A 25,889-nucleotide genomic window follows, 5' to 3' on the forward strand; every position below is an offset into this window, starting at 1 on the left:
TTCCAGCAAGGCAGAAACTGAGGAGAGTGGTGAGGGCTTACGCTGGCCAAAACATTTCCCTTGGATTTTGCTTTGTGTCTGTTTTTCAAGGAAAGACATAAACAATTCCCTGACTAGAGAAAGGTCAGTAGCTACTCAGCCTGAACATTAGTGCTCTGCAGTTTCCTTTTCTTGGGCTGTTGACAGTGTCCTCTCTGCAGCCCAGCTCTACCCATGTGGCAAAGGGGAAGGACTTCAGACGTCAGCTGGCACTGCTAATGGCTGCTTCTTGGGGGAGTTATAGTAGTTCTTTCCCTTGTCATAATCCAGAGGACTACAGATTAGCATTTTGACTGATGCCACCAAGGATGAGAGGCCTCCATAACTGAGACTCCTTACAGACGGGAGTGTGAAAAATGAGTTCAGGACACCAAGGACTCACAGATGTCTCAGGCAGTAGATAACACAGTCACTATAACAGCAAGCAAACTGCAATCCTTATCACCCTTTTTGTGCTATTTTTCTGGCTTATTCGAGCAAGAACGAGCACATCTCATGAATTTTCAGCACATCCACAACATCTGCCTCATACACCTGTCAACACTGTTTAATGACAGCTAATAATCATTTTAGTTAAAAAATTCAGACACATTAGACATGTCCCCACACACTGCATTCCCCTGACACAATACTGTTACACAGTTCCTTCTCATCCCCACAAAACACGCACCTTAACTGCATCTCCCATCATCAAGCCTGCAGCCTTCCCTGCTTCTACAGACATCTCAGACATCATTCCCCTGTTCTTCCTAACTTTCCCTGTGCTTACCTGCACGCCTCTTAGAGCCTTGCTCCAGCTCTTGGGTCGTGACACGTTTTGCTTTTTCCCTTAGGAGAGAAGCAAACGCTCCCACTGCCTCATTCACTCCCAGTACTGCAGGAGACCATCTTGTACAACTCCTAAGCTTACAGGAAGAGGAACAAACATCTCCAAGCCCCTCTCTAGCTCCAGCTGTCGTGCTTTGTAGGGTAGGGAGCATGACCAGCAGCAACCTAATGAGCTGCCCCAATCTAATAAGCTGCCCCAGCTGCAGTCATTTTGGTTTCTTCTCTTCCTCCACCTGTAACTGGGTAGCTCATCTGGCCTGATTTCCTCACTGTGTAGATACTTTCTGTGGTTCCAGATACCTGGTAGTCAGTAGGAAGCCCACTAACAAGTTGGTGTGCTCGAATTATTTCCATTTGCCCTGCGGGCACTGGTGTCTCGTCTTCCTCTGTTTTGCACCTCGACTGACTAGGCTTCTACATCTGATATTTCTGGGAAGATATAATCAAAAGTTTGCTCACAGCCATGTCCTTTACATGAAACATGCCAAGCTCCATATCTGACTGAAGCTCCTGCAGGAGTGCCCAGGATAGATAGATTTTCTTGCAAAAACAGGAGAGGAAAATTCACGTGTAGCTTAAGATGGTCCATAAAACAGTTGTCACTTAATATCATGTTTATATCACCCAGGACGAGTGACCCAATCAGTAGTAAGCCAGAAGAGGTCTCTCTAGGGTGTGAGTCTTAAGTCTAGTAGGAAAAAAAAAAACACATAGACAAAACATTCCTGTCTCACACTAATTCAATGTGCTCTGTGAGGCCAGGAGCTGACAGCTGATGCTCTTGGGAAGGCTGCGAGTGCCAGGATCAGAGGAGCATACAGCAAACAGAGCACAGCAGAGGGGATTTTATCCTGTGTGATATGTGGGAGAACAGACCAGAGAGGGGACAAGGGGCACTCCCCCCCCCCATTTGTCTTTCCCTTAGTGGTGGTACCCTACAAATAACAACAGAAAGCCTTCCTTATTTACTTGTGTAATCCAAAACGACCCCAATTGATCGTTGAATTTTCTCCTAGTGGAGGGAAGCTCTTAACACGTCTGTTGTCTTTGTGTAACCCTGGCCCTTACTCCACATCCCTTACCTGCAACCTCTCGTTTCCCACCTATGGAACAAAGCAGGACATGGCTACCAGTGCAATCAGCTTCTGCTCTGAGCTAAACAGAGAAAGCACATGGTGTAGAGTAATACCAGATTTTACTAGGTTTGGGCCACTTTCCGTTGGGAAGATATGAGAAATGCCTCATACAAATTATTTTTCTCATGTTATGCTGGCAAGGTTGTAGGGATTTTTAGTTTTCATTTGTTTGCAGTGTTAAAAGTTTGCATTCACTGGCTACTTTCACAGCCTGAGATCTTTTTGGAGAGCTCACGTATTTGAGCTGCAATTTTCTTACCAAGTTTACACTTTATATGCTGCAGGTATCCAAGTGCCCACACACTGAGTCAGGGAGGTAAATGCATCGGTGCCCTAACTGCCGCAGACACACGGTATCAGCAGACACAGCTTTCCTTCCTCCTCCTCTTCAGGAATGTGCTCCCAGATGCAAACTCTTCCATATTTGGAAACGTGCAGCTAAGAAACTTTCTTAAGGGGAAATCACATATCTTGGAAAATGTATTTAAGGCTTTCTTCTGCCTCACGTTTTGGAGTGAAACTGGGGCTAGAGAAGAGCATTTTCTCCAGGTTTGTTGAAACACAGATAAAATGCTTGTCCTCTGAAAGAAACATATGTTGACTAAAGGAAAACTACTTCCATTTTGTATCTGCTGGCACATCTTGATTATTGTATTTAAAAATGCCAACATTTTAAATTAGTATTAACTAATCATAACTAGTAAAGAAAATGCATTGGCTCCCAAGAGCAGGAAAGTGGCCTGAATGGGGAGTCAGAAGGCAGGGTTCTTGAGATATTAACCAAAGTTTCTGTATTAATTCTGTCTCCAGACAGGGACACTTGGCTGCTTTGTTCCCTTCAGAATGGGACTAGACATTAGCTTAGTCACTGTGGTGTGTAGGGGATTAATTAGGCAATTCAGCACTTCACTCTAATAATGTAAAAATATTAAAAGCGTCACTGGAAGGAACTGAAGCTGTATTTTAAGAATTATTGCTCATTTACAATCTTTTTTGTAACACATCTTGGAAGAGTAAAGGTAAGGCAATTTTCATTATCAAAACAGATATGCATTGCCATTTGGCAAGATTTAGCATCTTGATGGGAAAACATAAATATTCAGTTTCTGATCCTGCCTCAGTCCAATCTCAGATACTGCTACGCTGTAACTTTGCAGAGAACTGTTTGAGGATGCACTAGGGAATATTTCAGTCTTCCTTCTGGTCTGAGGAAACTATACAGGGAAAAAAATGGTGGGTAAAGCAGGGCAGAGATCTGGGGTAATCCCACATGGAAGACAGCAAAGCCAGGGAGCAAAAGGTAACCTCTCTCTTAATGAGAAACAGGAAGACTGATTCAACATCCTTCAGGATAAAAGCAATTACCCCTTTCGCTCTTCCCACCTTGCTGGGCAGCCTGCCAGCGATGCTTGGGCGTGGGGCTGCCTCCCTCCATTTCAGCGCTGCGCACCCACTCCCTCTCCCTGTGATGCCGCCACGTCTGCTGCACTGCTGGCTGCAGCACAGGGCGCCTGTGGGAGTACGAAATCAGCTTGCACCAGTGGCAGGAAGACAAGGGGGGGGTTAGGAGCTGGTGGAGCATTAGGAAGATGCTGGAGCTGAAGCCTGCAGAAGATGGTGAGATTAAAAATAGGCTGTAGCCAGCCTTCCCTAGCAGGTAACTGACTGTTCTCGGTGTTACCACTGAGAAAGGGAGTGGTGGCAGAGAGTGTCTCTCCCACTTCCATGATGGAGCAGGACAATGGCATTTTGCTCCTAACCAGACCCTTCTGCTCTGTCTGTCCTGTCTTCAGGAAGGATGCAGACTTAGTGTTTCCTCCTGCCTGCAGTCAAGTCAAGGGACTCCATCTTTCCTCTGAGTTCAGCAAAGTATTTGTGTACATCAGAGATATCACAGATGAGCTCACTCATTCACTTCTCACAGGTTGTTTGCTTGCTCCCATCCTTAAAAAGGTAAAAGGGCGAGCTTTGTAGAAAACATTGTTCATCATTCTGCACTGTTTGTAATCCCAAACATTCATCGAGGAAACTTTTACAGAACTGGCTTATCCAGCACAAACTATACCACACCTTTGTGCCTACCTTGGCAATGCCCTATCTAGATTTTAAAAAAATTACAAAGACAATTTATAATGATAAAAGCTGTTGAAATGCACACTTAGCTCAGATAATTGAATCTCCTGACCTACAGCTTGTACATCGTAGGAATCAGAAACAGCTTCTGCTACTCTTTGCTGATGGTGTGCATTTCTGCGGGTTGGCTGTGAGGAAGATAAGACTTCCCCGAGCTGCAGTTTCAGTTATCCATGGAAACAGAACATCAGCTGCGAAAAAATGGTCAGGCCCATCCAATGTGGTAAATTCAGAAAAAAATCTTTGTAATGTCTGCTGTGTAACTCGCCCCTACTTTTACTTTCATGCATCAATGAGATCATTTGTCTGAATTGTTTCAGGAAGTCCTGAGGGTGTGTGGAAGTTTTGAAAGCTTGGCTCAGTTTGAGCCAGGGTCTGCAGCACCAGGTGAGCCTGGCTCAGTGCTGAGCTTTGGTTTCGCTTTTCCTGCTCTGTTAAAACACTCTCCCACATAACAGATTGCAACTGGGGGGAGCACTATGCAAAAATACAGTGCCTCAGTAGCACCCCTTTTTTGCGTATGCTACTTCTGGAGCAGTATTTGGGAGTAGTATCAGACAGTTTTCATGCAGACATGTCAAAAACGTACCACTTTGTACACCCAGTAGCACCCTAATTCTCAGTGGAATTTTCCCTTATAGAGCTTCTGTGGAGAAAGTATTCTCCCCAAAAGGGAATCAGGAGACAGAAAAAAGGTAGACAGGTGAAAAAAAGAATCCAAAACCTGAAACAGGTTTTTCTGTCCTAGTTTCACGTATACATATCAGTGTAATTCAGTGGAGACAGCAATATGTTCAAGGTAGATGTGGCTATGCCTCCGTTTATCCTCTAATGATAATTGTAGATTTCCAGCACCGCAGTGAGAGCACAAGGAGCAGGATGCTCTGAAAAGTAGGTTTAAAGGAAGGAATTTGGCATGAAGCTGTGGCTCTCACTGTGTGTTTTCTTGCTGCTCTCTCCATAGGAACACTTGTATCAGCTTTCACGGTGCTGTGTGGGGCCCGGACCGACCTCCCTGACAGGCACATGTGTTGCGTCTTCTGGCTGAACATTGCCGCTGCACTGATTCAGATCCTGACGGCAATCGTGATGGTTGGCTGGATTATGAGTATATTTTGGGGGATGGACATGGTCATTCTTGCAAGTAAGTACAGTGCACTCCCCCTCCCATCTACCCCCCGCCTTTGGCTGTGTTGCTGGGACCCAGCTAATGGCCCTGCAAGCCGCCAGACTGCAAAAGCCACAGGATGGGCTCTGCAAGTCGATGAGAAACAGTAGGCAGAGGAATTGTGAGAGGTGGTTAGGAGCACTTGCACCCAGGCTGCCCCATCACACATTTGGATGTCTCTCATCCCACCATGCAGGTTAGGATCTTACATTCCCCTTAAAAAAGGGAGAATTGTAGGAAGGGTGCAGATCCCAGCACTGTGAACGCTGTTGTCTGGTGGTCTTCCTGGTTGCATCTGCATGTGGTTTGAACAAGAAAGACCTTTGTCTCCCCCTGACTCCAGCGGCACCTCTCTAGCAAGTGCTAGTCCATTCCTGCTAGCAAGGCAGTCCATCCCCAGAAAAGCTCTGGGGTTGATCTAGTACCTTCCATCCTCCTCTGAATCTATGCATCCAAAGGCTTTTTTTCATGTTTCATTAAGTTCTTAGGCTGAATAGGACTGTTGAGCTTTTTCTGGAAGGAATTCCCCTACACTCTTTAAGAAGGCTCTGAACCACTACTCTAGAGGAAGAGGAGAAGAATTCTTCCTTGAACATACATAACTTAGCTCATCCAACTGGTTAACTACGTAATGCCACCCCACAAGCTCTGTCACTTTATCTGCTAAAGACTTTCACTGGTGGGCACTTTCACTTTGGTGGACACTGCCCCAGCTTGACCAAGTGGGTCAGCAGTTCGCAAAGTGAGGGCTTCTGGAGAATGTCTTACCAGTAGCTTTTGCTGTTTTGTTTGAAGGGTCTTCACGTAGTCATCTCTGCTGATGACATCTCTGTGGGAGGAGGATCTCAGGAAACTGCCAGGCACCAGCAAAACAGTTAAATGGATGAAACTGAAAAGAACAGCAGGAAAACAGAGCAAATTTTCAGATGCCAAACCCATCGGTTAAACCCGTCCACCAAACCACCTGCTACTTTCTGAGCCAGCTTCAATTTACAGGCTGAGTTCAGGGTGATCCACATACACAGTAAGATGATGTGAACATGAGTGAAACAAAAGGCTTTCCTCAAGACAAAGGCAGCACTACACTTTGTTTTCCCCTGCAAACCAGCAGAAGTTTCATCTCAGAGGTACCTGCATGTTGGGTAGCCTGATGAGGATAACATGTGAGTCAGTCTGTAACTGTGAAATGTCTCTAAGAACCTGCCTGAGTTGTGTGTAATTGGGCAATTACGTGCTTGTACCTATACATGCTAGCGCTATTGCTCTGCTGGACAGCCTCAGCATGTGGAACACTGCTGGCAGACCCACTTTTGGAGTGTCAAGCACCTGTTCAGATAAAGAGCTGCAGCTGAAACTTTGACTGACCTTACTCTGTTGTCCTCCTTGTGTATAGCGAAGACACACATCAGCTGGGCAAATGGCTGGTGCTCAGGAGGCTCCAACTAGTTTTCTGGTTTGGCTGCTGGGGATAAAATCACAGCTTCATCCAGGTCCATCTGCTAGTACAGGAGGGGAAGGGGAGCCCCCATGCCTCATGTTAACCAGTTCTGTATTACCTGACAAGTTGCAGCCCTAGGCAGTTTCTTGTGGTCTCATTAAATAGCTAGGTTTTAAATTTACTTACAATATATAAGGGTAATCCTGAATACATTAAGCAGCTCATGGTTGATGGAGAACAAAAGAAAAAAATAGCTTTTCAATCACAGGAAAAAACGGAAGTGATCAACTGCTCCCAGCTGGATCAAACAGCCTGCCAGGCCTGAAGTGAAATGTGTGTTGTTTTTTTTTCCAATGCTTTGTTTTCATGTAAAAACAAGAACAAAACTAAAACAAAAACAAATTCAAAACTGAGTCATTAAAAATGAAACGATGTTTTAAATGCAAGAAATAAGATATTTCATTTAAAAACACTGCCACAAAATGTTTTGCTTTGGTTTGAGTTTGTTTGCATACAAATAGAAACAAGTTGTTTGCAGTTTGTTCTGCACTGAGCAGAAACCATAAACTGTTGCAACTTGAATCTGCATTTGGGTTGGGAGTAGTCAAAACCTACTGAACCACTGCCCCTGAACCTCTAATCTTCCTCACCATGAAATGGTTGAGTCCATGCCTCCCTGTGGCAGTCCCGTATATACAGGTAGTGTGATTCTGATGGGCTAAAGGTGGGCAGAGTGTGTGATATCACAGATAAAGGGACTGGGGGGCCTTTGCTCTGGATTTCCACGGATGCCATGAGGGATCAGTGCCTCTTTCATGGGCTGAAGGCAGAGCCTGTACCATTGCATTGATTGGCAGAGCACTGGGTCGCAGGTAGGAAGGCTTGTTGCTATTCTTCCCTTCCTAGTCGCTATTCTTCCCTTCGTAGTGCTCCTTAATTCTCAGACTCTGAAAGGGGAGCACCGCAGGAGCCTGGTCCAATAGGAGAGCCTTGAGGATAATGTCATGCTGCCCGTCTTTAATGCGGAGAAAAATGAGAGGAATTATAGGTCAGTCAGGTACGCTTCAATTCCCGGAACAACTAGTCACGTGGATGATTTGCAAGCATTTAGAAAATAAAAAGAAACAAAGCAAGAGTCAGCCTGGGGTTGTTAAGAACAAGCTGTGTTAAACTGGCCTAATTCCCTTCTGTGGCAGAGGAATTCATTTTGTGAATAGAGAAGGTGATCAGACATACAAATCAACAGTGTGCATGGCTGTGCCTACGGATGAGCAAAGGCACTGTCACTTGTGGTTTCAGAGGAGAGACTCCTGCTGCAGCAGCACTTGGCCTTTCAAGAACTCGCTGGAAAACAGTAGTAAGAAATCACTCGTAATCATCCTGTCCACTTGTCACTCACTCCTTTGCTAATTACAATGCTCACACCTTGCCAGAAGCAACAGATGATTGCATGGTTACTGTACATTTAGGCTCCCAGAGACTTTGGGAAGTGTCACCAAGGCCTGTCTTCTCCACAGGGCCCATCCTAGGGTAGGTTCTGCAGTTGCCCTGGTAAGGAAAGAAAACAGAAAGCATGTGAGAGACTCAGAAGAAAAGAGCATCCCTAAACAGCTGGTAACCCTTCGTGAGATTAAGGAAATTCTGGGGGCAAATTGCCTACTTTACATTACATTATTTTCAGTCTAAATAGAACCATCCCCCAGACTTTGCTTAAGGTAAGTAGGTGGAATAATCTTTGTTGTGGTCTCCTATCAAGTGCTGCAGTGGGTTAAGTTCTTGACCTAATTTATGAATGTTAGATACAGCCAAGGTCAGCAGCAACCAGTCAGGCTGGGACATGCAGAAGACACCTGTGGGCACGAGCAAACATGGCAGCAAACCTGGAGAAAAGCCAGCAGGTGTAGTTCTCCTGGCTGTTGGACCACAAACAACGTGTACCACGTGCCATCCCATACACCATGATGTCTTGTTTTCCACCTTCAGTTCTTCTTCAGTCCAGCCCATGTAATAGCAACATCACCGAGGAAAGCGTTCATGAGAGCACCTCTTGGGCTTGGAGGTGTTCGGCTCAGGGCCAGTGACCTGAAAAACAGACGAGGATTCCACTGTCCTCCATAAACAAGAACCCCAAACAAAACAATCCACTGCAAATACAAGGATTTTAGCTAAATACAGCCTTGTCAAGGGTTAGCTTTGGTGTGAATGTTTGATTGTAGAGATGTTCTCTGTTTACTTCACAGCTCCAATTTATTCATTCTTCATGTGTTTCGGATATATAGTCTACAGTTACATTTCTCCCTCTCTCTTTCTTTCATGTTCCTTTGCCTCCTTTTGTTCACCATCAAAGTTTCACAAGGTAAGTTTGTTTCTGTTGCTCTTCCTTCCTCCTCACCCTCACACCTCATGGCAGATCCCAGAAAGCACTTGTCTAGGGTGAGGAGCTTAGGTCTGGCTTGGGCAGGTGCCGCCTGCTCCCAGCCCATGTCTGGCTCTGTCTGTGGTGTCTGTGCATGTCTGCCTGTGTCTGTCTGTCCTTGTCATTCCAGCGGACGCAGGGGAACAAGAAGGGTACCGCCTCTGGCAGTAGCCTGCATCCCCATCCCAAGAGCAGATTGCTCACAAATCCCAATGCCCCTACAACAGGTGATGCCTGAGCTCTCGGAGAAACCCAGAGCACCTGCAACAGTCCCACCATGTGCCAGGTGGAAGATCCTGGTATATTGCTATAGCTGCAGGACAGACCAAGGTCAAAATGTTCCCTAGGCTGTGTCACAGGTGTTCTGGGGACATCCCCAGAGCAGGATAGGGGTGGTAGCAACCTGCTCTGGCCTCAGAGAACCTTGAGTAGGAACGTGGTCCTGGGGAGGGCCAGTGGGAGGACAGCCTGTGTACATTGGTTGCCTTTTGCCTGCAGCTTACTCTAAATGCAATCTTGCAATGGTTTACAGAAGTGCAATTTCAAACAAACTCGGTTAAGTTGGTGATTTGGGGCACAAATGCTGGTTCTAGACCTGTCTGCTTTACCAAACTGCACCTCAACTCTATTGCTACACAAGCACACTAACATAAAGTTGCTTTACACAAAACACCTACTGCTATACAAGAAGCATGGTAACTATTTATTTTCATGTATAAACTATTTAATAGGACAAGTAAGTCTTAAATATTTTAATAATGTAATTTAGCACAGAAGAGGTCATCTTTTGGCTTACTTTGTTCACGTAAAGAGCGATACAAGCTCTGCCATTGCAATTGGCTTCTATCCGGTTGCAAAACCAAGCAGCAGAACTGAACAGATTTCTGTTATATCTTAATTAAAGGCAAGGCTACACAAACAAAGTAACTGTAAGTATAACCTATCTTGCTTGCTTCAGCTAAGGATTTACAGCATGACCCCAGCTTTCTGCTCCACATTTTTTTTACTGAACAAGTTAGAGTAGTGCCTTAGGTAACTCCACATTACAGGGCTTCATTTTGCCTTCGCAGCTGACTCACAGTTAGAACATAAATGGACAAGAAATCATTTTTTCCCTACAAAATACTGTTGGAAAGATCTGAGGGTCTTTCTGTTCAGCTGCATGGCACGGGAAGCAGTGTGGTGCAGCGCTGTCTGTGCTGAGAAGTGTTAATCCGATCCTTGCCTCCCTGTGCTCCTTTTAACAGCAGGGGATCCAGGCTGCCAAGGCTGGATGCACACGTGGACATTTCCAAAGTGCAGCAAAGGTCATTTACCAGGGCCACCTCTTGGTTCACCAGTAAGTCCCTTAAAGGTAGAGGTTGGAGCACTTGAGTGTACTCTGTGTTTAGCTTCTTTAAATGGACTTAGAACAGCCTTACGTGTGAGTTGGAAAGAAATTTTAAAAATATCAACGTTCAAAGCATTAAATATTCTTCTAAGATGCAGAATTTCACTTTTTTTTTTTGAAATTCAAAATATGAACTTTACAGTCTACTTACTTTATTCAAGCAAAGAAAACAATTTTAAAAAGGTACCTGGTTGGAAGAGCATCACTGTCGCAGGCAGCGCAGGTATGGACAGTTTGTTGGGATTTGTTGTTGTTGTTTATTTTTTAAAGAGGAGATCTGTCACATTACAACCTCAGCTGCTTTTACAGCAGAAGCAGGGAAATCGTCTGGTGAGGTCGTTGCAACTACCTAGGAAAGTGTTAAAAAAAAAACACAACACAAAACAAAACACAACAACCCATTTTTCTCATCACCTTGTGTCACACAAGAGCTGCGGGTGCTCTGCTATCTCCCTGGCCCCCGGTAGCTCACCCCAGCCACCATAGCTGGGGCAGCTGACAGAGCAGGGGCTTTTTTATGCCGAACAGATCCCTTGTCCCCAGCGCAGCTGGACTGCTGCTGCGCCCTGACAAAAGCACCTCTACTGCTGGTGGGCTGGGGCAAAGCAAACGGGTAATGAGGCAGAGTACCCTTACGGGGATGGTCTCAGCGTACCCGCGAAGCCATGAGGTTATTAGGTTGCACTGGAGGTTGCAGACACATACCCAGCACTTTTGAAACCCCTTCCGGCAGCGTGCCTCCATTCCGGTCAGGGCTGGTGGCAGCCAGGCGCTGCATGGGCAAGTGGTTACCCCCCCTGCGTGGGTCAATGTACACCTCCTCGTACACCAGGCTTGCCAGAGCCTTGCTGAGGCTGGCAAGGGACTTAGGAACTGAGACTAATCGTGTTCCCTTCCCCTCCTCCTCACAGGCTACAAGGAGCAGGGGATCCCACAGCAGCTGTAGTGGCTGGGACAAATATGTTCAGAGAAACACGGCAAGAGATTTCCTTTGGCAGCCGTGGGCCACGGACCTTTTCACTACCCTTTGTCTTTCTTCTTCCTTTTGTTTTGTGTTCGGCCCTGTCCACCTGCCCATCCAGCGGAGCGGAGGTGCAGAACAGCAGAAGGAGACTTGCACTGAGTGAGGAGCAGAGATGGGGCAAACGCAGCGTGCATTGGGACCAGCCCCAGCCAGAGTGCGGTGGGTGGTCGAGGAGGAGGAAAAGGAGTGTGCCGGGAGGAGGAAACCCCCCGGTGAAGGTGGCTCCTGGGCAGGCAGCAGAGCTGGGAGAGAGGGGAATGGGAGATATTGCTCCCTCTGTCCTCCCAGCAGGAAGTGGTCAAAGACATTTTGCCTCCTGTTATATGTTTTTGCCTCCTGTTACATTAAAGAAAACCAGCTGTGAACATCAAATGCCAAGGAGCTATCAATAGACAAACGTACAGCCTGTAAAAGCAACAAGCGTTACTTTTTTCCCTTCTGAGAGCCCGTTCTTGACTGCTTGGTGGCAGCAGAGGGCTCAGCCCAGCTTCCTCAGCTGTGTACCTTTGAAGCTCTATCATTGCAGATGTCTTGAGAAATGTGCTTGCTGTGAATTGTATTTTACTCTTAAACTGAGTTGGGCTGTCCTCTACTTCGATCCGCTGGCTCCACGCAAGCACCAGACCTCCCACTGGCCCCGGGAAGCTCCTACCAGCGGGAGACGGGAATCCCCTGTGTGCTGCCGGCGTGGCAGTGGGACAAGCCCTGCGCTGCCAAAAACCTCCGGTGTAAAGACTTCTCCTCCCCTTCCCCTGGAAGGAACCCGCTGTCAGTCTCTCCTTGGTTTGGACATGGATCCCTGCGCAGCGTGTCCCGCAGGACCAGTCGATGGAGCATCTCTGCTCTGCTCCCCAGGGGTAAGTGCCTGACACTTGAGGATTGTGCCCTGGTGCTGCTCAGGCACTAGGTGGTGGTTGTGGCCAAGGCACAGAGCTGCATGCTCACGGTGGGACTGCAGAGCTGCAGCTGCCGTCTGGGTCCTTTGTTCCTGGCTGCCTTTTTGGCAGGGCGAGAGGGGCTGTGCTGGGGAAGGTAGGACCTGCTGGGAGCCCCTTGGGAAAAGAAGGAGGGAGGTGGGAGGCAGGAGAGAGAGTGCGTGTGTGTGTGTCTGTCCGTCCGTCCTTAGCAAAAAGAAATCCCATTGCCTTCACCAGGATGTACCCAAGCAGACATCTGAGTTGCTCCTCAGCTGTCGTTTCGGCAGGGAGGCAGCATGCAGCATGCATCCCCTGCTGTGCAAGGGCCCGGCCTCTCACAGCACGACTGATGGCTTTGGAAAGCACATTTCGAAGCACACTGGTGTGCTTGCAGCGCAGACCCTGTCACTTAGGATAACTTTTTTTCTGGAAAGGGAGCCTCGAAGTGAACCAGCAGAGAGTGCACTGAGCATACGTGCCTCCTCCTCTGACCGCCTGCACAGCAGAGAACAGAAACCCCAAAATGCTGGGTGCAGTGAAAGGTACACCAGGTGTACACCAGGACAGCCCTGCTAGAGTAAGGATGCCCATCTGTAACACGTGCAGCTCACTCAGTATTTACTGAGACAGACTTCAGCCAAGCCAGTATAACTTGCACCCTTTGTGTGTGTACAGAAGCCAGCTGGGGCACGAGTGCAGTGTGCCTGAGTCCACACGCTCAAATAAACGCATACACAACTGCCTTGGCATCACTGAACACATCCTCTGGTGCCTGTGGTCTCTGGAAGACATGGCTTTGGCTCTTGGGCAGAGAGAACTGCAGAAATAACCCAGGGGAGTTTCTGCTGGGCTCGTGCACGGCACATGGTTGTGCTGCGGTGCTGGACAGCCTCAAACAGCTATTTCCAACTATCCCGTGTTAAAATGGGTGAGCTGAACCCTGGTTTTTCAGCTGCTCCACAGAAAGCAAAGGTCCATAACGTCGTGCAGACAGAAAAGCCTCTCATTTTCAATTTTTAGAGGAAAACGATGAAAAAACACCATCTTCTAGAGCAAGTTAAACCACATAGCATGGGCAGCAGTGAAGTGGGTTTCTTGGGTGGACAGGTGCCAGCTGGTGCTTCTTGATAACCTAGGGCTGGGTGTGCTCAAGGTGAAAGGCAGCATGATTGTCACAGCATGACGTGGTGACAGGTTGCACGACAGCAGCACTTCGGAAATCCCAGCCCGATTCACAAGGGGTGGATTGCACTAGGAAAGGTTAAATATGGGGACAACCTGCATTAAAGACAAGAGCTGAGCTCCTCGGGATTACCCTGGTGTTAAAAAGCAAACAGACAAAGCCTTCGGGTACAGAAGCCCTTCTCAAGTTCTGAACCAGGAGAAGCAGAAAACTAGTTAAACGTCATCTAGGAAGAATGTGTTTTGGTACCTGTGAGTACTGATAGACTTGTGTGTTTGGTGCTGTCTGTCTGTGCACTGTAGTGAGGATGGGAAGATTCAGTTAGCCAGGGGAATGCTTGCATGAACATGCTCAACTCCTCAGGACTGCTGCACACTGGAGAACACCACGTGGATTATTTTTTTCCTCATTTTTAACCTTGCTGTCAAGTCAGTGAAGTCGACAAGTAACCAGTGCGCAACTCCAGAGGTGCTGAGGTCTGCCAGATGGACACCAAGGCCAAAGGGTCCTATTTCTGCCTGTGAGAGGGATCAGTTTTAACAAACAGCCAGATTTCCTCTCCCTACTTCAGGACAGGAGCAGCTTTTACAGATTTGCCACTCTCCCAGCTACCTTAGAGAGAGCGCAGTGGACTAAATTACCAACCAACTGCTGCAAAAACAATGAGGAACGCTGCTTTTTCCAGTAGCCCTTCCCTGGAGAGACATTTCTGTGACACCACTGGATGGATGGATGGAGGATGTTTTTCCCCTCTCCCAAGAGACTAGACCTCTGTCCAGGGCTGGATCGAGCAGAGCCCAGACCCCTGACACTGCTCCCAAGGAGCCCACAGCGGGGATGCCAGCAGCCAGAAGCAGGGAGCCCACAGTTTTCACTGGTGAGAAGACCAGTGCAGTGAAAGCCCAGGTAGAAGTGCTGATTTGAAGCTCTCCCTCCTGAGCAATGCTTTTTATTATTATTATTTGTTATTATTATTTTTAGGGCCGGGTGAATCATCGAGCACCTTCCCACCTCCTCTGCCACGGGTACAGGCGCCTCCCTGGTGCATGCGGCGTGCTCACTCCTGCCTGCAGGAACAGGACCGTCCCAGCCACCCCTCCTCACCGGTCACATCAGCTAACACTTTCAGGGCTTCCACCAAAACATTCCTCCTCTTCCACCTGGTAAATATTGCCTCCCTTCACGTTTTTGGTACAGCAAATACCAAAAGGCTGTAACTGCAGGCCCTGCACATGATCCAGCTGCTGACCTGGACTGAGGCGCACTGGGACAGCTCAGTATCATCCCTCGCTTTATGAGTACAAATGCTTTAGGTGCAAGCGTTACAGCTACAGAGCGACAGCAGGTTACGAAGAATAAATGCAACTGCTTTACCACCATCAGCCAGCAACAAACTATATTCTGTTGCTCTTTCTTGACTGGGAAAACCAGGTTTCTCAAAAAGGGCTTTATTGAAATAGTTCCTTGGTACTTTGAACTTAGCCAGGCTGAAAAAAGCTGATTTACTGCTTGCTGGAAAGCACTTCCAGGTGGGAACCAAACCAAATGTGCTTTTGAAGTTCGTGGTGAGTCATAAAGTAGTTTCACTCTGAGTGAGCCGAACCATTTCAATGTTCATATATTTGTTGGTGTTGCCAGTTCTGTACTTACCATGGAAAAGGTGCTGTGAAAAATGGTCCCTGCCCTCTGCGCTCCTGCCTGCCCAGCAGAGCTGCCTGCAGAGGCTCAGCACCTCCTGGCCGTGGCAGCATGATGGGTGATCCCAGCACTTCCTAAAACTTTGCCATATTAACACTGGACACCTCCTGCTGTCCTCAGTCAGTCTTTTTGCTAGGAAATGGTCTGGCATGCAAGGACACCACAGCAGGCATTATGGGTACATGACATGTGGGTGCCTGTGTGTGTGCCACCGCATCCCACACTGCCAAGAAATCCGCATGTTCCTCTCCATGTGCATCACTTAATTTATTAAAGACCTTTCAGTTATGCTGGAAATTGCCCTTTGTCATAGTCTCTCCATGATGCATGAGGTGTTATGCAGAGCTCCACGTTTGGGAAGCCCATGCATGAAAACCCATAATGCCATTACTCTCCAGGGGCTGCTTTATCCCATCCTGGTATTTCCTCCTCACCATTTGGGGATGAGCCATGCACATGCTAAGCCATCAGGGTGTCCTCATACCCTGCCACTGTGCAGCTCTGCAGGGGCAATGCACAGGGCTTTGTCCCACAAATACACTTAAAACAAAAAAATATTCAACCTAAACTACATCCTCTACACATCAACACCAAGACTTCTTTGGCGCTTTTAGTCCAGGCACAAGAGGAGCCGTTAATACAGCCAGACCTGATGTTCCTTCCCATCCAAAGGAGCGGCTTCTCCCATGCGCTCACTGGTGCTGCATCCCTGTATTTTCCAGCTGGCATTTCTCCATGCTCATGCACACAGTGCACTTTCAGGCAGTTCTGGAATTGGTTTTCCCAACTGGAACACAGCGTTTCAACCCCTCCTGCACGCCCAACCTGCCGTACCACACCAGGTGACGGTGCCACTAGCTACACAGGGATTAGCCCACACCACCCACCAGCTGTTCTTCCTCACCCACAGACCAGGATGGTCGGGGCTAAAAATCAGTCCCACCTCACCCAGGGGGCAGCAGCACCCTAGTGAAAGGGGAGTCGGTGCCCACAAGCACCATCTTCTCCCCACATGGGGACAGTGCTGGTGTCCCGACGTTCATTCAGCCTGTTTCATTTCCATGCTGGAGCCCAAACTGACCCAACCACGACAGTCACGGAGGAGCGCTTGTGAGCCTGCCAGTGTTGCCAACTGTTTGGTTGTGACTTGCTGTGTTTTGATACTGTGGATTATTATTATTATTTTTTAAGTTAAATATATTCTATTGCTGTACAACTGGAATGAAATACAGTCTTTTTACACAGAAAAAACCCACCAGCCCCACACTGAAGGGAGACTTTTCTCTTTCCACCCACTAAGCAGACGGGTGAGAACCTCCAGCAATGCCCACACTCCCTGAGAGGGGAGGCCGGGGCCAGGACAGTTTGCAAAGGAAAACAAATGGATGTGGGCTGCAAACCCAGCAGGAGTGCCTCAGTGCCCCAAACTTAGTTTTGCATTAAATGTGCATTAAGCAGGCCCCAAGAGGGAGTTCAAATGTGGTAGGCAGAGCATCCCCACACTAAATAATGGTATCACTTAACAAGTTTCTAGTTCTGCACTGAGACAGCACACCTGCTCAGTCTGCTCTAATGCAGGGGGTGCGCAGGAGCTGCAAGCCAGACTTACAGATGGGCACACATCCAATATCGGCAGTGCACCTTCCAACAGGAGCTGAAATTTGGGTAGGAAACCAGCTTTCCTGTTGTGCATTTACAGAGCAGCTGGGTCAGCAAAGCCCAAAGCCACAGTGCTCCGTGCTGACGCCCTGCTGCAGATAGGAATGGGTGTTTGACAGTTGCATGTCCAAACACGACCCAAAAGATGCTTTTTTTTTTTTATGGGAAAGTGAGTATTCCCATGTGTTTGTCACAACAGTGCTAAAAGAAAGTCAAGAGTGGAGCAGAAGCGTCCTTGTCACTGGGGAAACCCAGGGGACCCTGATGGGGGGAGAGCAAGCCACACACCCAGCTGTGACAAAGGACATGGGTAAAGACCAAAATCGTAACCAATGCACACAAGGCCACCTTCTTCCATGAGGATCATCCATCCAGAGCAAGCTGAGGATATTTGCTTAGCAGCAAAAAGTACTTTATTTTTCAGAGCTGCCACTCTTTTGCTAATGTTAATTTTACGTTATGTTAATCCAAAGAAGGATGGTTTGCAGCAACTCATCTCTGCTCCAGAAAATATTAATTATATATATGTATATATAAATAAAAGGCTGCACAGCTGTTTTTATTCCTTCTGAACCTCCCAGGGTCACTCAGGCCTGCACTGGTGATCTACCTATCACCAACCAGCATGTGAATTTTGGGAACTTTGCTTCATTGCCTGGTGCTTACACCCGAGCCATCCCCTTGGCTGCTCAGAGATGCTATGCTCCACTGCAGCACTGGTGCAGCGCAGTTCCCCTTCCAAACAACGTTGCTCTAGCCCTTGCAGATGTCACGGGCTGATTTATTTATATATTTTTGGGAAAAAAAAAGTGCATGAGAAAGGAGGGCCTCTGAATTCCCATGTGGACTGTGCAGTTAAGTCCCAAAGTTAGCATCCAGCATGGCAGGACACAAGACACTCCCAAAGCAGAGCATGTAGTGATGTGGCAAGGGACAAGCAGAAGCTGTCCCAGGAGGAAGAGGGTGGGGGGGATTCGGGTGGTGCAGTATCACCCATGTTTGCAAGTCTCAGGCAGCCAAGAACATGACTGGGTCTGTCCGTGTGTGGGGGTCATACTGTGCATATGACTCTTGGGGGAAAACAAAAACAAAAACATGATTTTCTCCTTCAAGTGCTCCTCATTTCTGCTCCCAAGTGTAAACCAAACCCAAATCCTTCCTCACTGTGCTCCAGCGTCTCGCTGGGAAGCAACTCTTGCGGAGGGCCAGAAGTGCAGGAGCTGCAGCTCCCCATTCCCAGCCCCACCACGGGACCGGGCTGGTCCCCTGGGCGTGCTTCTTACAGTGCTTGTGGGGGCAAAGCGTTACTGTGGGTGTAAAACCACGCTGGGAAAAGCATAAACTAAGCTGGCATATACCGCAGCTGGGCTCTGCTCACCTTCCCATTGACAGCCTTAAAAAAAAAAAAATCCTAATCACAAAAAATAGGAAAAAAAAATATCGTTTTAAGGCTGAGGAGGAGAACACAGAACAGACCCAAGGGGACACGGGGCTGCCAGCAGGCGGTGGGAGCCGGCCCCACGCCGGGCAGCGGAGCCGGGCCGGGCACTGCGGGGCCTGCTGCCCGCCCGGCGCCTGCAGGCGGCCCAGCGCCGGGGCAGCGCCGCCCCCCGCCGGCCTCGGGCGGCAGCGCCCGGCGGGGCCTCCCCGCGGGGCCTCCCCCCGCTGCCGCTCCCGGCACGGCCGCTCGGGGGCGGGCACGGGCCGAGCCCGGCGGGGCCTCCCCGGAGCGCCTCCGGAAAGGGCCGCGCCTCACGGGGCGGGGAGGCGGGCTCGTGGGGTAGGGCCGAGCCTGGGCACGGCTCGACGTGCGGGTTAAAAACAGCCCCTGTCCTCTCAACGGAGCCCAAAGGGTGCGCAGCCCCCTCCCCACACGCGCCAGGGGGACATCAGCACGGCTCGTTTCCAAACCAACGGCACCCTGCCTGCAGCCCACCCGTCCCTCTTGCTCCTGCCTTCCCCCGGCAAATAAACCATGCCCACGGAGATCCGAGCTGAACGGCTCACCTGCAGGGGTCAGCGAGGGCTCGCCAGGACTGGGCTCGCTGCAGCACACACAGGAGGAAAAGCCTATTTTTGCCAGCACTAATCCCAGCAGCGTTTCATCCAGGTACAAATGTGGGTTTGCCCACTTCCTAATACCTTCATTTATAGCCAGCAGCCATAAGGTGGCAACAAGTGAGGTAATTTATCTGAATCATCATTGCTTGGGCTTCATAAACCCCTCCAGACATCTCTTGTGGATGGGGCTCGGCAGCACAGCTGCCCTGCATCACCCATCGTGAGGCCCAAACACATCTCCAGGTGCTCCCCCACAGCCCCAGCACCAGTACCACCAGTACCACCACCAGTACCACCTTGCACAGCCTCAGCCACCATCACGCAGCACATCTGAGCCCGGCATCACCCAAAAGTCACAACACGCCCAGCACTCCCAGGAAGAACTTAAAGGAGGCTCATTCTTGCAAGTGCTAGATAATTAGATAATTAAGAAGATGATTAGTAGAAACTACACAACCTGAGCAGAGTGCCCTGTACCACGTGGCCCTGTGGTAGGTGCTCAGAGGCTTCATGGTGTAAGTATCTACAGCAGCATCTAAAGTTTGCTTTGTTGCATCAATGTAAATGCTGACCTCTCTGGTGTGAACTGAGTTTGTTGAACGTTTCGCTTATTAATCCCTGATGTGGCAGGGAGCCTGGAGAGGGTGGTTTTGCTTTGGGTGCAGCAAAGCAGGTGGCAGGGTGCTTGCTGTGGCATGTGCTGTGTGGTGCTTGCAGACACAGCTTGGTGTGAAAAGCTGCCCGTTTCCAAACTACGCGTAAATTTCGGTACTGCCCGACTCCAGCACTCAGTTGTGACAGGTTTCTTGCCCTGACCTTTTCCTTTCCCTTATCTACCACAATGTCATGGTATTTCCTTCAGTAACAGGTGAGAACAGATCTAAGGATCTCATTATTTATCTTCTAGGTTTGCATTTTAGGGGGTGGCTTGGTGAGTTTCGGAGGCCCTTTTGGAAATCTTTGCTGTCCCCTTCAGCAAGACAGGACTCTCAGTGGCCTCCATGACCTGGAGTTAGTAAGTAAAACATCAGATATTGGCAGTGATGCTGCAAGAGTGTGAAAGATAGGAAAACACAGACTTCTTTCTTGCAGCCCGTGAGAAACTGCTGAGTGAAGTCATAGCAGTGCCAGTTCTGTAGTACTACAAGCTATTTTTCATAGCAAGAGGTTCCCAGTCTTTAAGCAAAGTTTTGCTTTGGGAGAACCATGGAGAAGCCATGGGTTGCCCCAAGGCTGCTGCAAGCTGTGCCACAAACAGAACCGACGACAGAAGGATGCTTCCCATATGCCTTTATTTGGAAAGTTACAGGAGTTTTTTTTACAGGCACTGTGCATTGGTGTTTCAGACCAGTTTAGATTTTCCTCCATGTTACCCAATGACTGAAAGGGGAGGTGGGAGCTGGGAAAATACCTCACAGCAACCGTTCCAGCCTCCAGAAAGGCATAAGACAGCTGGGAGAAACAATCTGCTTCTTTTGAAGCCACAAAGTGAGGAATCTATTTTATAAAGTCTTAAAAAATAATATATATATATATATATAAGAGCACAAAGCTAAAGTACAGCAATAACTGGTACATATCTAGGCATATCGCTTCAAACCTTTTCTCCAAAGATGGAAAAGGGATGGTTTAAAAACTAAAAACACAGTTTAAAAAAAAAGGGGGGGGGGGGGTTCCATGCATGAAGCTTTAGTGTTCTGTGCAATTAAAATGGGATGAAAATAAATATAACATTTAAAAAAAAATCCAACCTTTTCCATGACACTAATGGAACAGAGGCAAGTCTGTAAGGCACTTCCATAAGGGCTAGTCTAGAAAGCCTGGTGAAGAGCTGCAACAATGCAACCATTTACAATGGCATCATATGAGCTGAAGACATTTGTCTGCTGAGACGTGAGCTGAGAAAAACCTTGGGAAAGAGGCTGGGGCACAGCTGCTGGTGGCTCGACAGCCCAATCCTCCTTATTGCTGCCAGAAGACAACCTTCAGCAGGGGAGTGGTACTCAGCAGATGATGGCAGAGGGGCTCTCAAGCATCACTGCCGGGAGCGAGATGAGCCAGGGTCTGGGGCTCGAGCAGGTGCAGGGTTTCTGGCTGCAGCTCGGTCCTGCCGGCCCATCAATAGCTGACCTTTAGAGAGCCAGTGCTGATGTGAGCAAGCTGCTTAGTTCAAATGTTCCAGGAAGTTAAAAAATAGCCTCCACCCTGAATAGAGAACTGGTTGTTTTCACAGGACTCGAAGCAGGGAGGCCAAACACAAGCTGGGAAGCTAGCGACTGAGAGTAGCGGCAGAGCCAGCAAGCAGTGCAAGAAAAAGGGAAGGCACAGGAACGCCTTGCCTCCCCCCTCTGCTTTGCCATGCGAGTCTAATGTGGCACCTTGAATGCTGCTTGTCTGCCATAGCTCCCACCTGCTGGGAAGCACTGGGCAAGAAACTGGCACTGGTACAAATGATGGAGGTGCTCCAGGTGGGAGGGTGGTTCTGGGCCAGGAGCAGGCATTGGCAGCACAACCCTTAACACACGTAAAAAAAGGAATGACCAACCTGGATGTCTGCCTTACATCTTGTAGTCGTCCATTATAAGCTGTTTTTCTCCCTGCCAGCCCTGCCCAAAGCCTTTATTCACTGTGGAAGGTCAGCGATGCCAATTAGGGAGGTGGATCACCAGTAAGGAGCTCATGGCGTTACCCACCAAGCCAGTGCAGCCAAGGTGGGTGACATGGGGGGGCAGCACCCGGCCGTGGGAGATACCTCTACCCAACCGCTTGGCCCTGCAGCGAGAGCAAAACCCTCACCCTCCCGTGTGACTCAAAAATAATGGAGGAACTGCCACAGGATTAATGGAATGTGTCCAACACAAAGAGAAAAGCTCAAATCTGCAATTCTAGTGACTCTTACGTACTCAGCAAAGACAGTTCCCAGGGCAAAAGGTGCTGGCAAAGGCAACTAAAGGATATCAACCCCAGTATCTTCCATCATCTTCAAGCCTTGCTCATCCACCCTGGGTACTAAAGGATCCCACGCATGGCCAGAGGTGTTTTGGAGATGAAGCTGCTGAACCCAGCACAGGCAGAGGCTCCTTCCTCCACCACAGCCCTGTTCCAGGCAGCACTTCAGGGCCCCAGCTGCAGCAACCCCTGACCCACAGTGTCTCCATGGCCACCCAGGGAGAAAGGTTCCCCTAAAACCATGCTGCATGAGACAAAAGCATGGTAGGGAAAATGTGTATTTGCCTAACCAACCCCTCCCAGGCTGCTCCAGCACAACCATGCTACTGACTCTGTGAAGCCAAGGTTTCAAGTTCAGGAGTTGTTCTGGAAGGTTAGCTCTGTATTTACATGTGGAATTAAAAAAACAAAACAACACAACAAAACCACCTTAAATAGGGAGAGAATAGCTTTAAAATTGGAAGGGCAAGGGTTGGAAAGTGTCTTGTAGTGCAGTTCAGAAGAGTCAGTTGGGAACAGGTTGGGGGTAGTGGCAGAGTCGGACGCATGGCTTTAATGCGAGTCCTCGTTCTGGGACAACTCTGTCAGGATCTGGATGAGATTGTCCAGTCCCCAGAGGTAGCCATCCTCTCTGTTCCCTTCCACCCAGGGCACGTTGTGCTGGAGAACTTGTCCCTCCGGCAGCGGGGTGGTTTTCCCAAAGTCAATCATCCAGACTTTGGCTTGTTCCTTTTTGTCGTGAATGAAGAGGAGGGAGCTCCCAATTACCTGCGGAGACAAGAGGTCAGTTAGTTGTGCACCTGCTTCACATCAAACCCAGCTCTGAAACCTCACCTACAGCTGCGTTTGCAAGAGATTATGCCGAGATTTTGCATGAGCGAAAGCGAGATCAGTGCTTTGCCAGCAGTGTTTGCCCATGCAAATCAGGTATTCAGACTGGCTGATTTATTCATACAATTCCCTGCTTCTGGCAGAAGAAAAAGGTCAGCAAAACACAGGCACGAAAGGTACAGATGTAATTTCGGAAACTGAGTCAAGGTTCCTGGGGAAGGAGTGAGATGAACCTCAGCCTGCTGACTGAAGATTTTCCAAGGTCGGCTCTTGATGGCTGTTTAGCACCACTCACACCCACCAACTCTACAGGCATCACTGTAGGAACAGGTATGCTCCAAGGATGAGGTACTTGCAAACTGCTGCCTGAAACACCATGCATTAGCACCCAGATCCCCCCCTAGAGTATCCTGGCTTTTACAGTGCTCTGCACACATTACGGAGGTGAACAGGCACAAGTTTCATCTTCCATAAATTTCTTCTGCTACACCTGCTTTGGAGGGCTCACTCTTACTCTGACTGGCCTTCCAGAAAATCCAGCAACAAGCCCCAGGAAAGCCCGCAGGTACGTTCATTTGTGAAGGCGAAGCACATCATCTGGACGTGCACAGATTTGGTGGACTATGAGCTCACTTGCTCTTGTGTCACATACAGGGACTTCGGGTGAGCAAAGCACAACGGCCTCAGCACACGTGCCATGGCGTGCACACAACTGGAAACACCTCGTGCGCCACAACCTGGGCGGCCAAGAGGAGGAGCACAGCTCTGGGGACATCCCGCTGGCGTCAGCCCTTCAAGGCAGCAGCACTGAGTGCTACCAGGGACTCCCATGTCCGTACTGTCACTGGGGTTTGCCTTTAGACAAGGGTTTTAAGCTGGATGCGTGTGCTGTTTGCGAAAGTTATTATGTATTCACATTTTCAAGGAGACTTCCTCCTCCAGTGCATTGGGAAAATCTCCAAGTTCCAGCAACATGCATTATTTCCCAGAAATGCTTATCTTCAGCTCTTCTCCTCCTAAGCTCTTAGAGCCCTCTCTTGGCTGGGATACAGCATTTTAAGGAAAAGCCTTTTGCTGACGTTCTTTGCTTGCCTGGCCTGAGTCACCAAATTCGCTTGCAGCTACTTAGAGGAGCCCCAACCCACGAGGGGAGACGTGAAGGGCTTGGCAGCCCTCCTGCTATGTTTCATCTTGAAGTTTGGTGGAAAGTCAAAGCCTCTTCTTTATATTTTTTAAGGATTGGAAACTCCTTTCAAAACCTCTTTGAAAAGGCTGTTTTGTTTCTGTGTTTTCAAATGAACTCTTTGGCACTTCACTTCAAGGAGCATTTTGTTTCTGTCACTGAACTGACCCAAAACACTCAGCTGTGACATTTCCCTGGGTTTTCCCATTGCCCTGCAGGCACTGCCGTGGGGAGGCATGTATCAAGGTCCATCAGAGGGGCAGCACAGCTCTGCCTCGGGGCAGGGGGAGCAGTGACTCCCAGACATGTCGAGCTAGGCATTATTCTTGCTAGGCTCCCTTGCCCGTGTGACAACATGTGCCAAGGAAATGCACTCTGCAGTTTGCCAGGTAGATGAAATATCAAACACTCTTTGTCAATGATAAATCAGTAAAATGATTTAATTAAATAACACAGCCTTACGTTTCTTGTTGTAATGTCCCAAACCCTAGCACTTCCTCTCTGTTTTCCCACCAGAACTGAACCGTCACTGTAGAAAATTTTGTTTTGTGTACACTCATTTCTGGAGGAAAGTCCTTCCAAGGGAAGCGTCCTGCTCATGGTGCCCCAGCCAGCCAAGTGAAGACAGTCTGGGGATTATCTGAAACTTGTGGCTAAGACAAAGCCTTGTTTGAAGGCATGGAGAAATTGGCAGCCAAATGATACCTGACCTGTGCATTCAGGCAGGAATTTCTCCTGAGAAGACCTCTACTTTTAAACTAGGATTTTTTTTCTAGTCATATAAAACCATAAGCAGATTGAATTCCTTCAACATCACTTCTAATCTGTATGAACATTGGTTTCCATTAGATTTGAGCCCATGTCAGATGCATGAACATCATTTCAGTCATCTGCTGTATTAGATAAACAGGTATGGAAATATGGATATAAGAATAAATTTGAAACTGTAGAAATTTACCACCTCTGAATTTGACTCCTTCTCCTTGAACAAGCTGGGGTTAAAGCAGTCAGATCTACCTACATGGCACCCAAGGAAGGGAATGTGAGCGTTACCTCATGGCACTTGAAGAACGGGGATGTCTCCAGGGTGGCACGGATCCCCTTCAACCGGATCAGGTAGCTGTTCTGAAACCACAAAGGCAAAAAAAACCCTCAGTGCTGACCGCGTGCTCGTTACAAGCAGCCCTGCAAACTGCTGGAAGGCACTAAAGGTTCCTCGGGGCCCCTTTGGTAATTCATTTCGGAGGCACAGACAGGAGGATGAGGCGCAGCACATGCACAGCAGGTATCCTGGCAATGTAACACAGTTAAATTGTTCACGCCGTGACTGCCTGAGGAGACCTGGGGTCGCTGCATTGCGATGGCTTGGCCAAGGAGTCCTGTCCAGAGACACTGTGTGACGGTGTGAGAGCTCCCAGCTCTCTGCAGATAAAACACAGCCAGGCAGCTTAATTTGCAGATCCAAGAGTAATCCCTGGGTAACTACTGTCAAAGCAAATTTGAAAGAGGCAGTGCCAAGGGCTACCCCATCTGCAGCCCTTCATTTGTAGGCTTTACGTAGTGCAACTTAAAATAAAGCCCTTTGTCAGTAGGATATTTGACACAGCCTGTATGAATTGTTTACAGCTCGTATTCTCCTGGCAGCGCAGCACAACTTGGGAAATGCCAGCTGCGGCATGCCCACGAGAAGGGCACCTGGCGCACGTATGGGGATGCCTTGGCCTCTCTTCCTCATGGAGTAAGCTTGGGGCAGCCTGCTCTGCCGGGGCAGGAGTCTCTGGCACCTGCTGTGTCAAATCCAAGGCTAAGAAGGAGGCTCGGAGGCTGCCATCAGCC

At 48.6% G+C, this 25,889-nt stretch overlaps 2 protein-coding genes and 3 long non-coding RNA genes across 12 annotated transcripts in view; 3 read left to right on the forward strand and 2 right to left on the reverse strand.

Moving 5' to 3' along the window:
• LOC310897528 overlaps positions 1 to 5,094 on the reverse strand; it is a 46,094-nt gene extending 41,000 nt beyond the window's left edge. For all 4 annotated transcript variants that reach the window (XR_014582364.1, XR_014582365.1, XR_014582366.1 and 1 more), the window contains exon 1: positions 809 to 5,094. This is a non-coding gene — a long non-coding RNA (uncharacterized lncRNA). The remainder of the gene's footprint in view (positions 1 to 808) is intronic.
• Positions 1 to 16,583, forward strand: part of STUM (stum, mechanosensory transduction mediator homolog) — a 41,243-nt gene extending 24,660 nt beyond the window's left edge. Inside the window, exons 2-5 of one of the 4 annotated variants that reach the window (XM_083831225.1) lie at positions 5,101 to 5,280; positions 6,100 to 10,497; positions 11,460 to 12,429; positions 14,654 to 16,583. In XM_083831225.1, the coding sequence (XP_083687351.1) occupies positions 5,101 to 5,280; positions 6,100 to 6,125 (206 nt within the window). In that variant the 3' untranslated portion in view covers positions 6,126 to 10,497; positions 11,460 to 12,429; positions 14,654 to 16,583. The remainder of the gene's footprint in view (positions 1 to 5,100; positions 5,281 to 6,099; positions 10,498 to 11,459; positions 12,430 to 14,653) is intronic. The other 3 variants (XM_083831226.1, XM_083831224.1, XM_083831223.1) reach the window with 3 other exon arrangements.
• A 2,453-nt stretch (positions 16,584 to 19,036) lies between these two features.
• LOC310897529 lies at positions 19,037 to 22,453 on the forward strand. Its single transcript, XR_014582368.1, has 2 exons — positions 19,037 to 19,605; positions 19,998 to 22,453. It is a non-coding gene; the product is annotated as an uncharacterized lncRNA (long non-coding RNA).
• The window catches only part of ITPKB (inositol-trisphosphate 3-kinase B), a 59,821-nt gene continuing 54,295 nt past the window's right edge, over positions 20,364 to 25,889 (reverse strand). For both annotated transcript variants that reach the window (XM_083831222.1, XM_083831221.1), the window contains exons 7-8: positions 25,107 to 25,178; positions 20,364 to 22,807 (exon numbers count right to left, since the gene is read on the reverse strand). In XM_083831222.1, coding sequence (XP_083687348.1) covers positions 22,592 to 22,807; positions 25,107 to 25,178 — 288 coding nt within the window. In that variant the 3' untranslated portion in view covers positions 20,364 to 22,591. The remainder of the gene's footprint in view (positions 22,808 to 25,106; positions 25,179 to 25,889) is intronic.
• Positions 22,814 to 25,179, forward strand: LOC310897530. The gene is made up of 2 exons (XR_014582369.1): positions 22,814 to 23,435; positions 23,525 to 25,179. It is a non-coding gene; the product is annotated as an uncharacterized lncRNA (long non-coding RNA).

The sequence above is a fragment of the Anser anser genome, assembly GCF_964211835.1.
Source record: "Anser anser genome assembly, chromosome: 3".
Classification (NCBI taxonomy): domain Eukaryota; kingdom Metazoa; phylum Chordata; class Aves; order Anseriformes; family Anatidae; genus Anser; species Anser anser.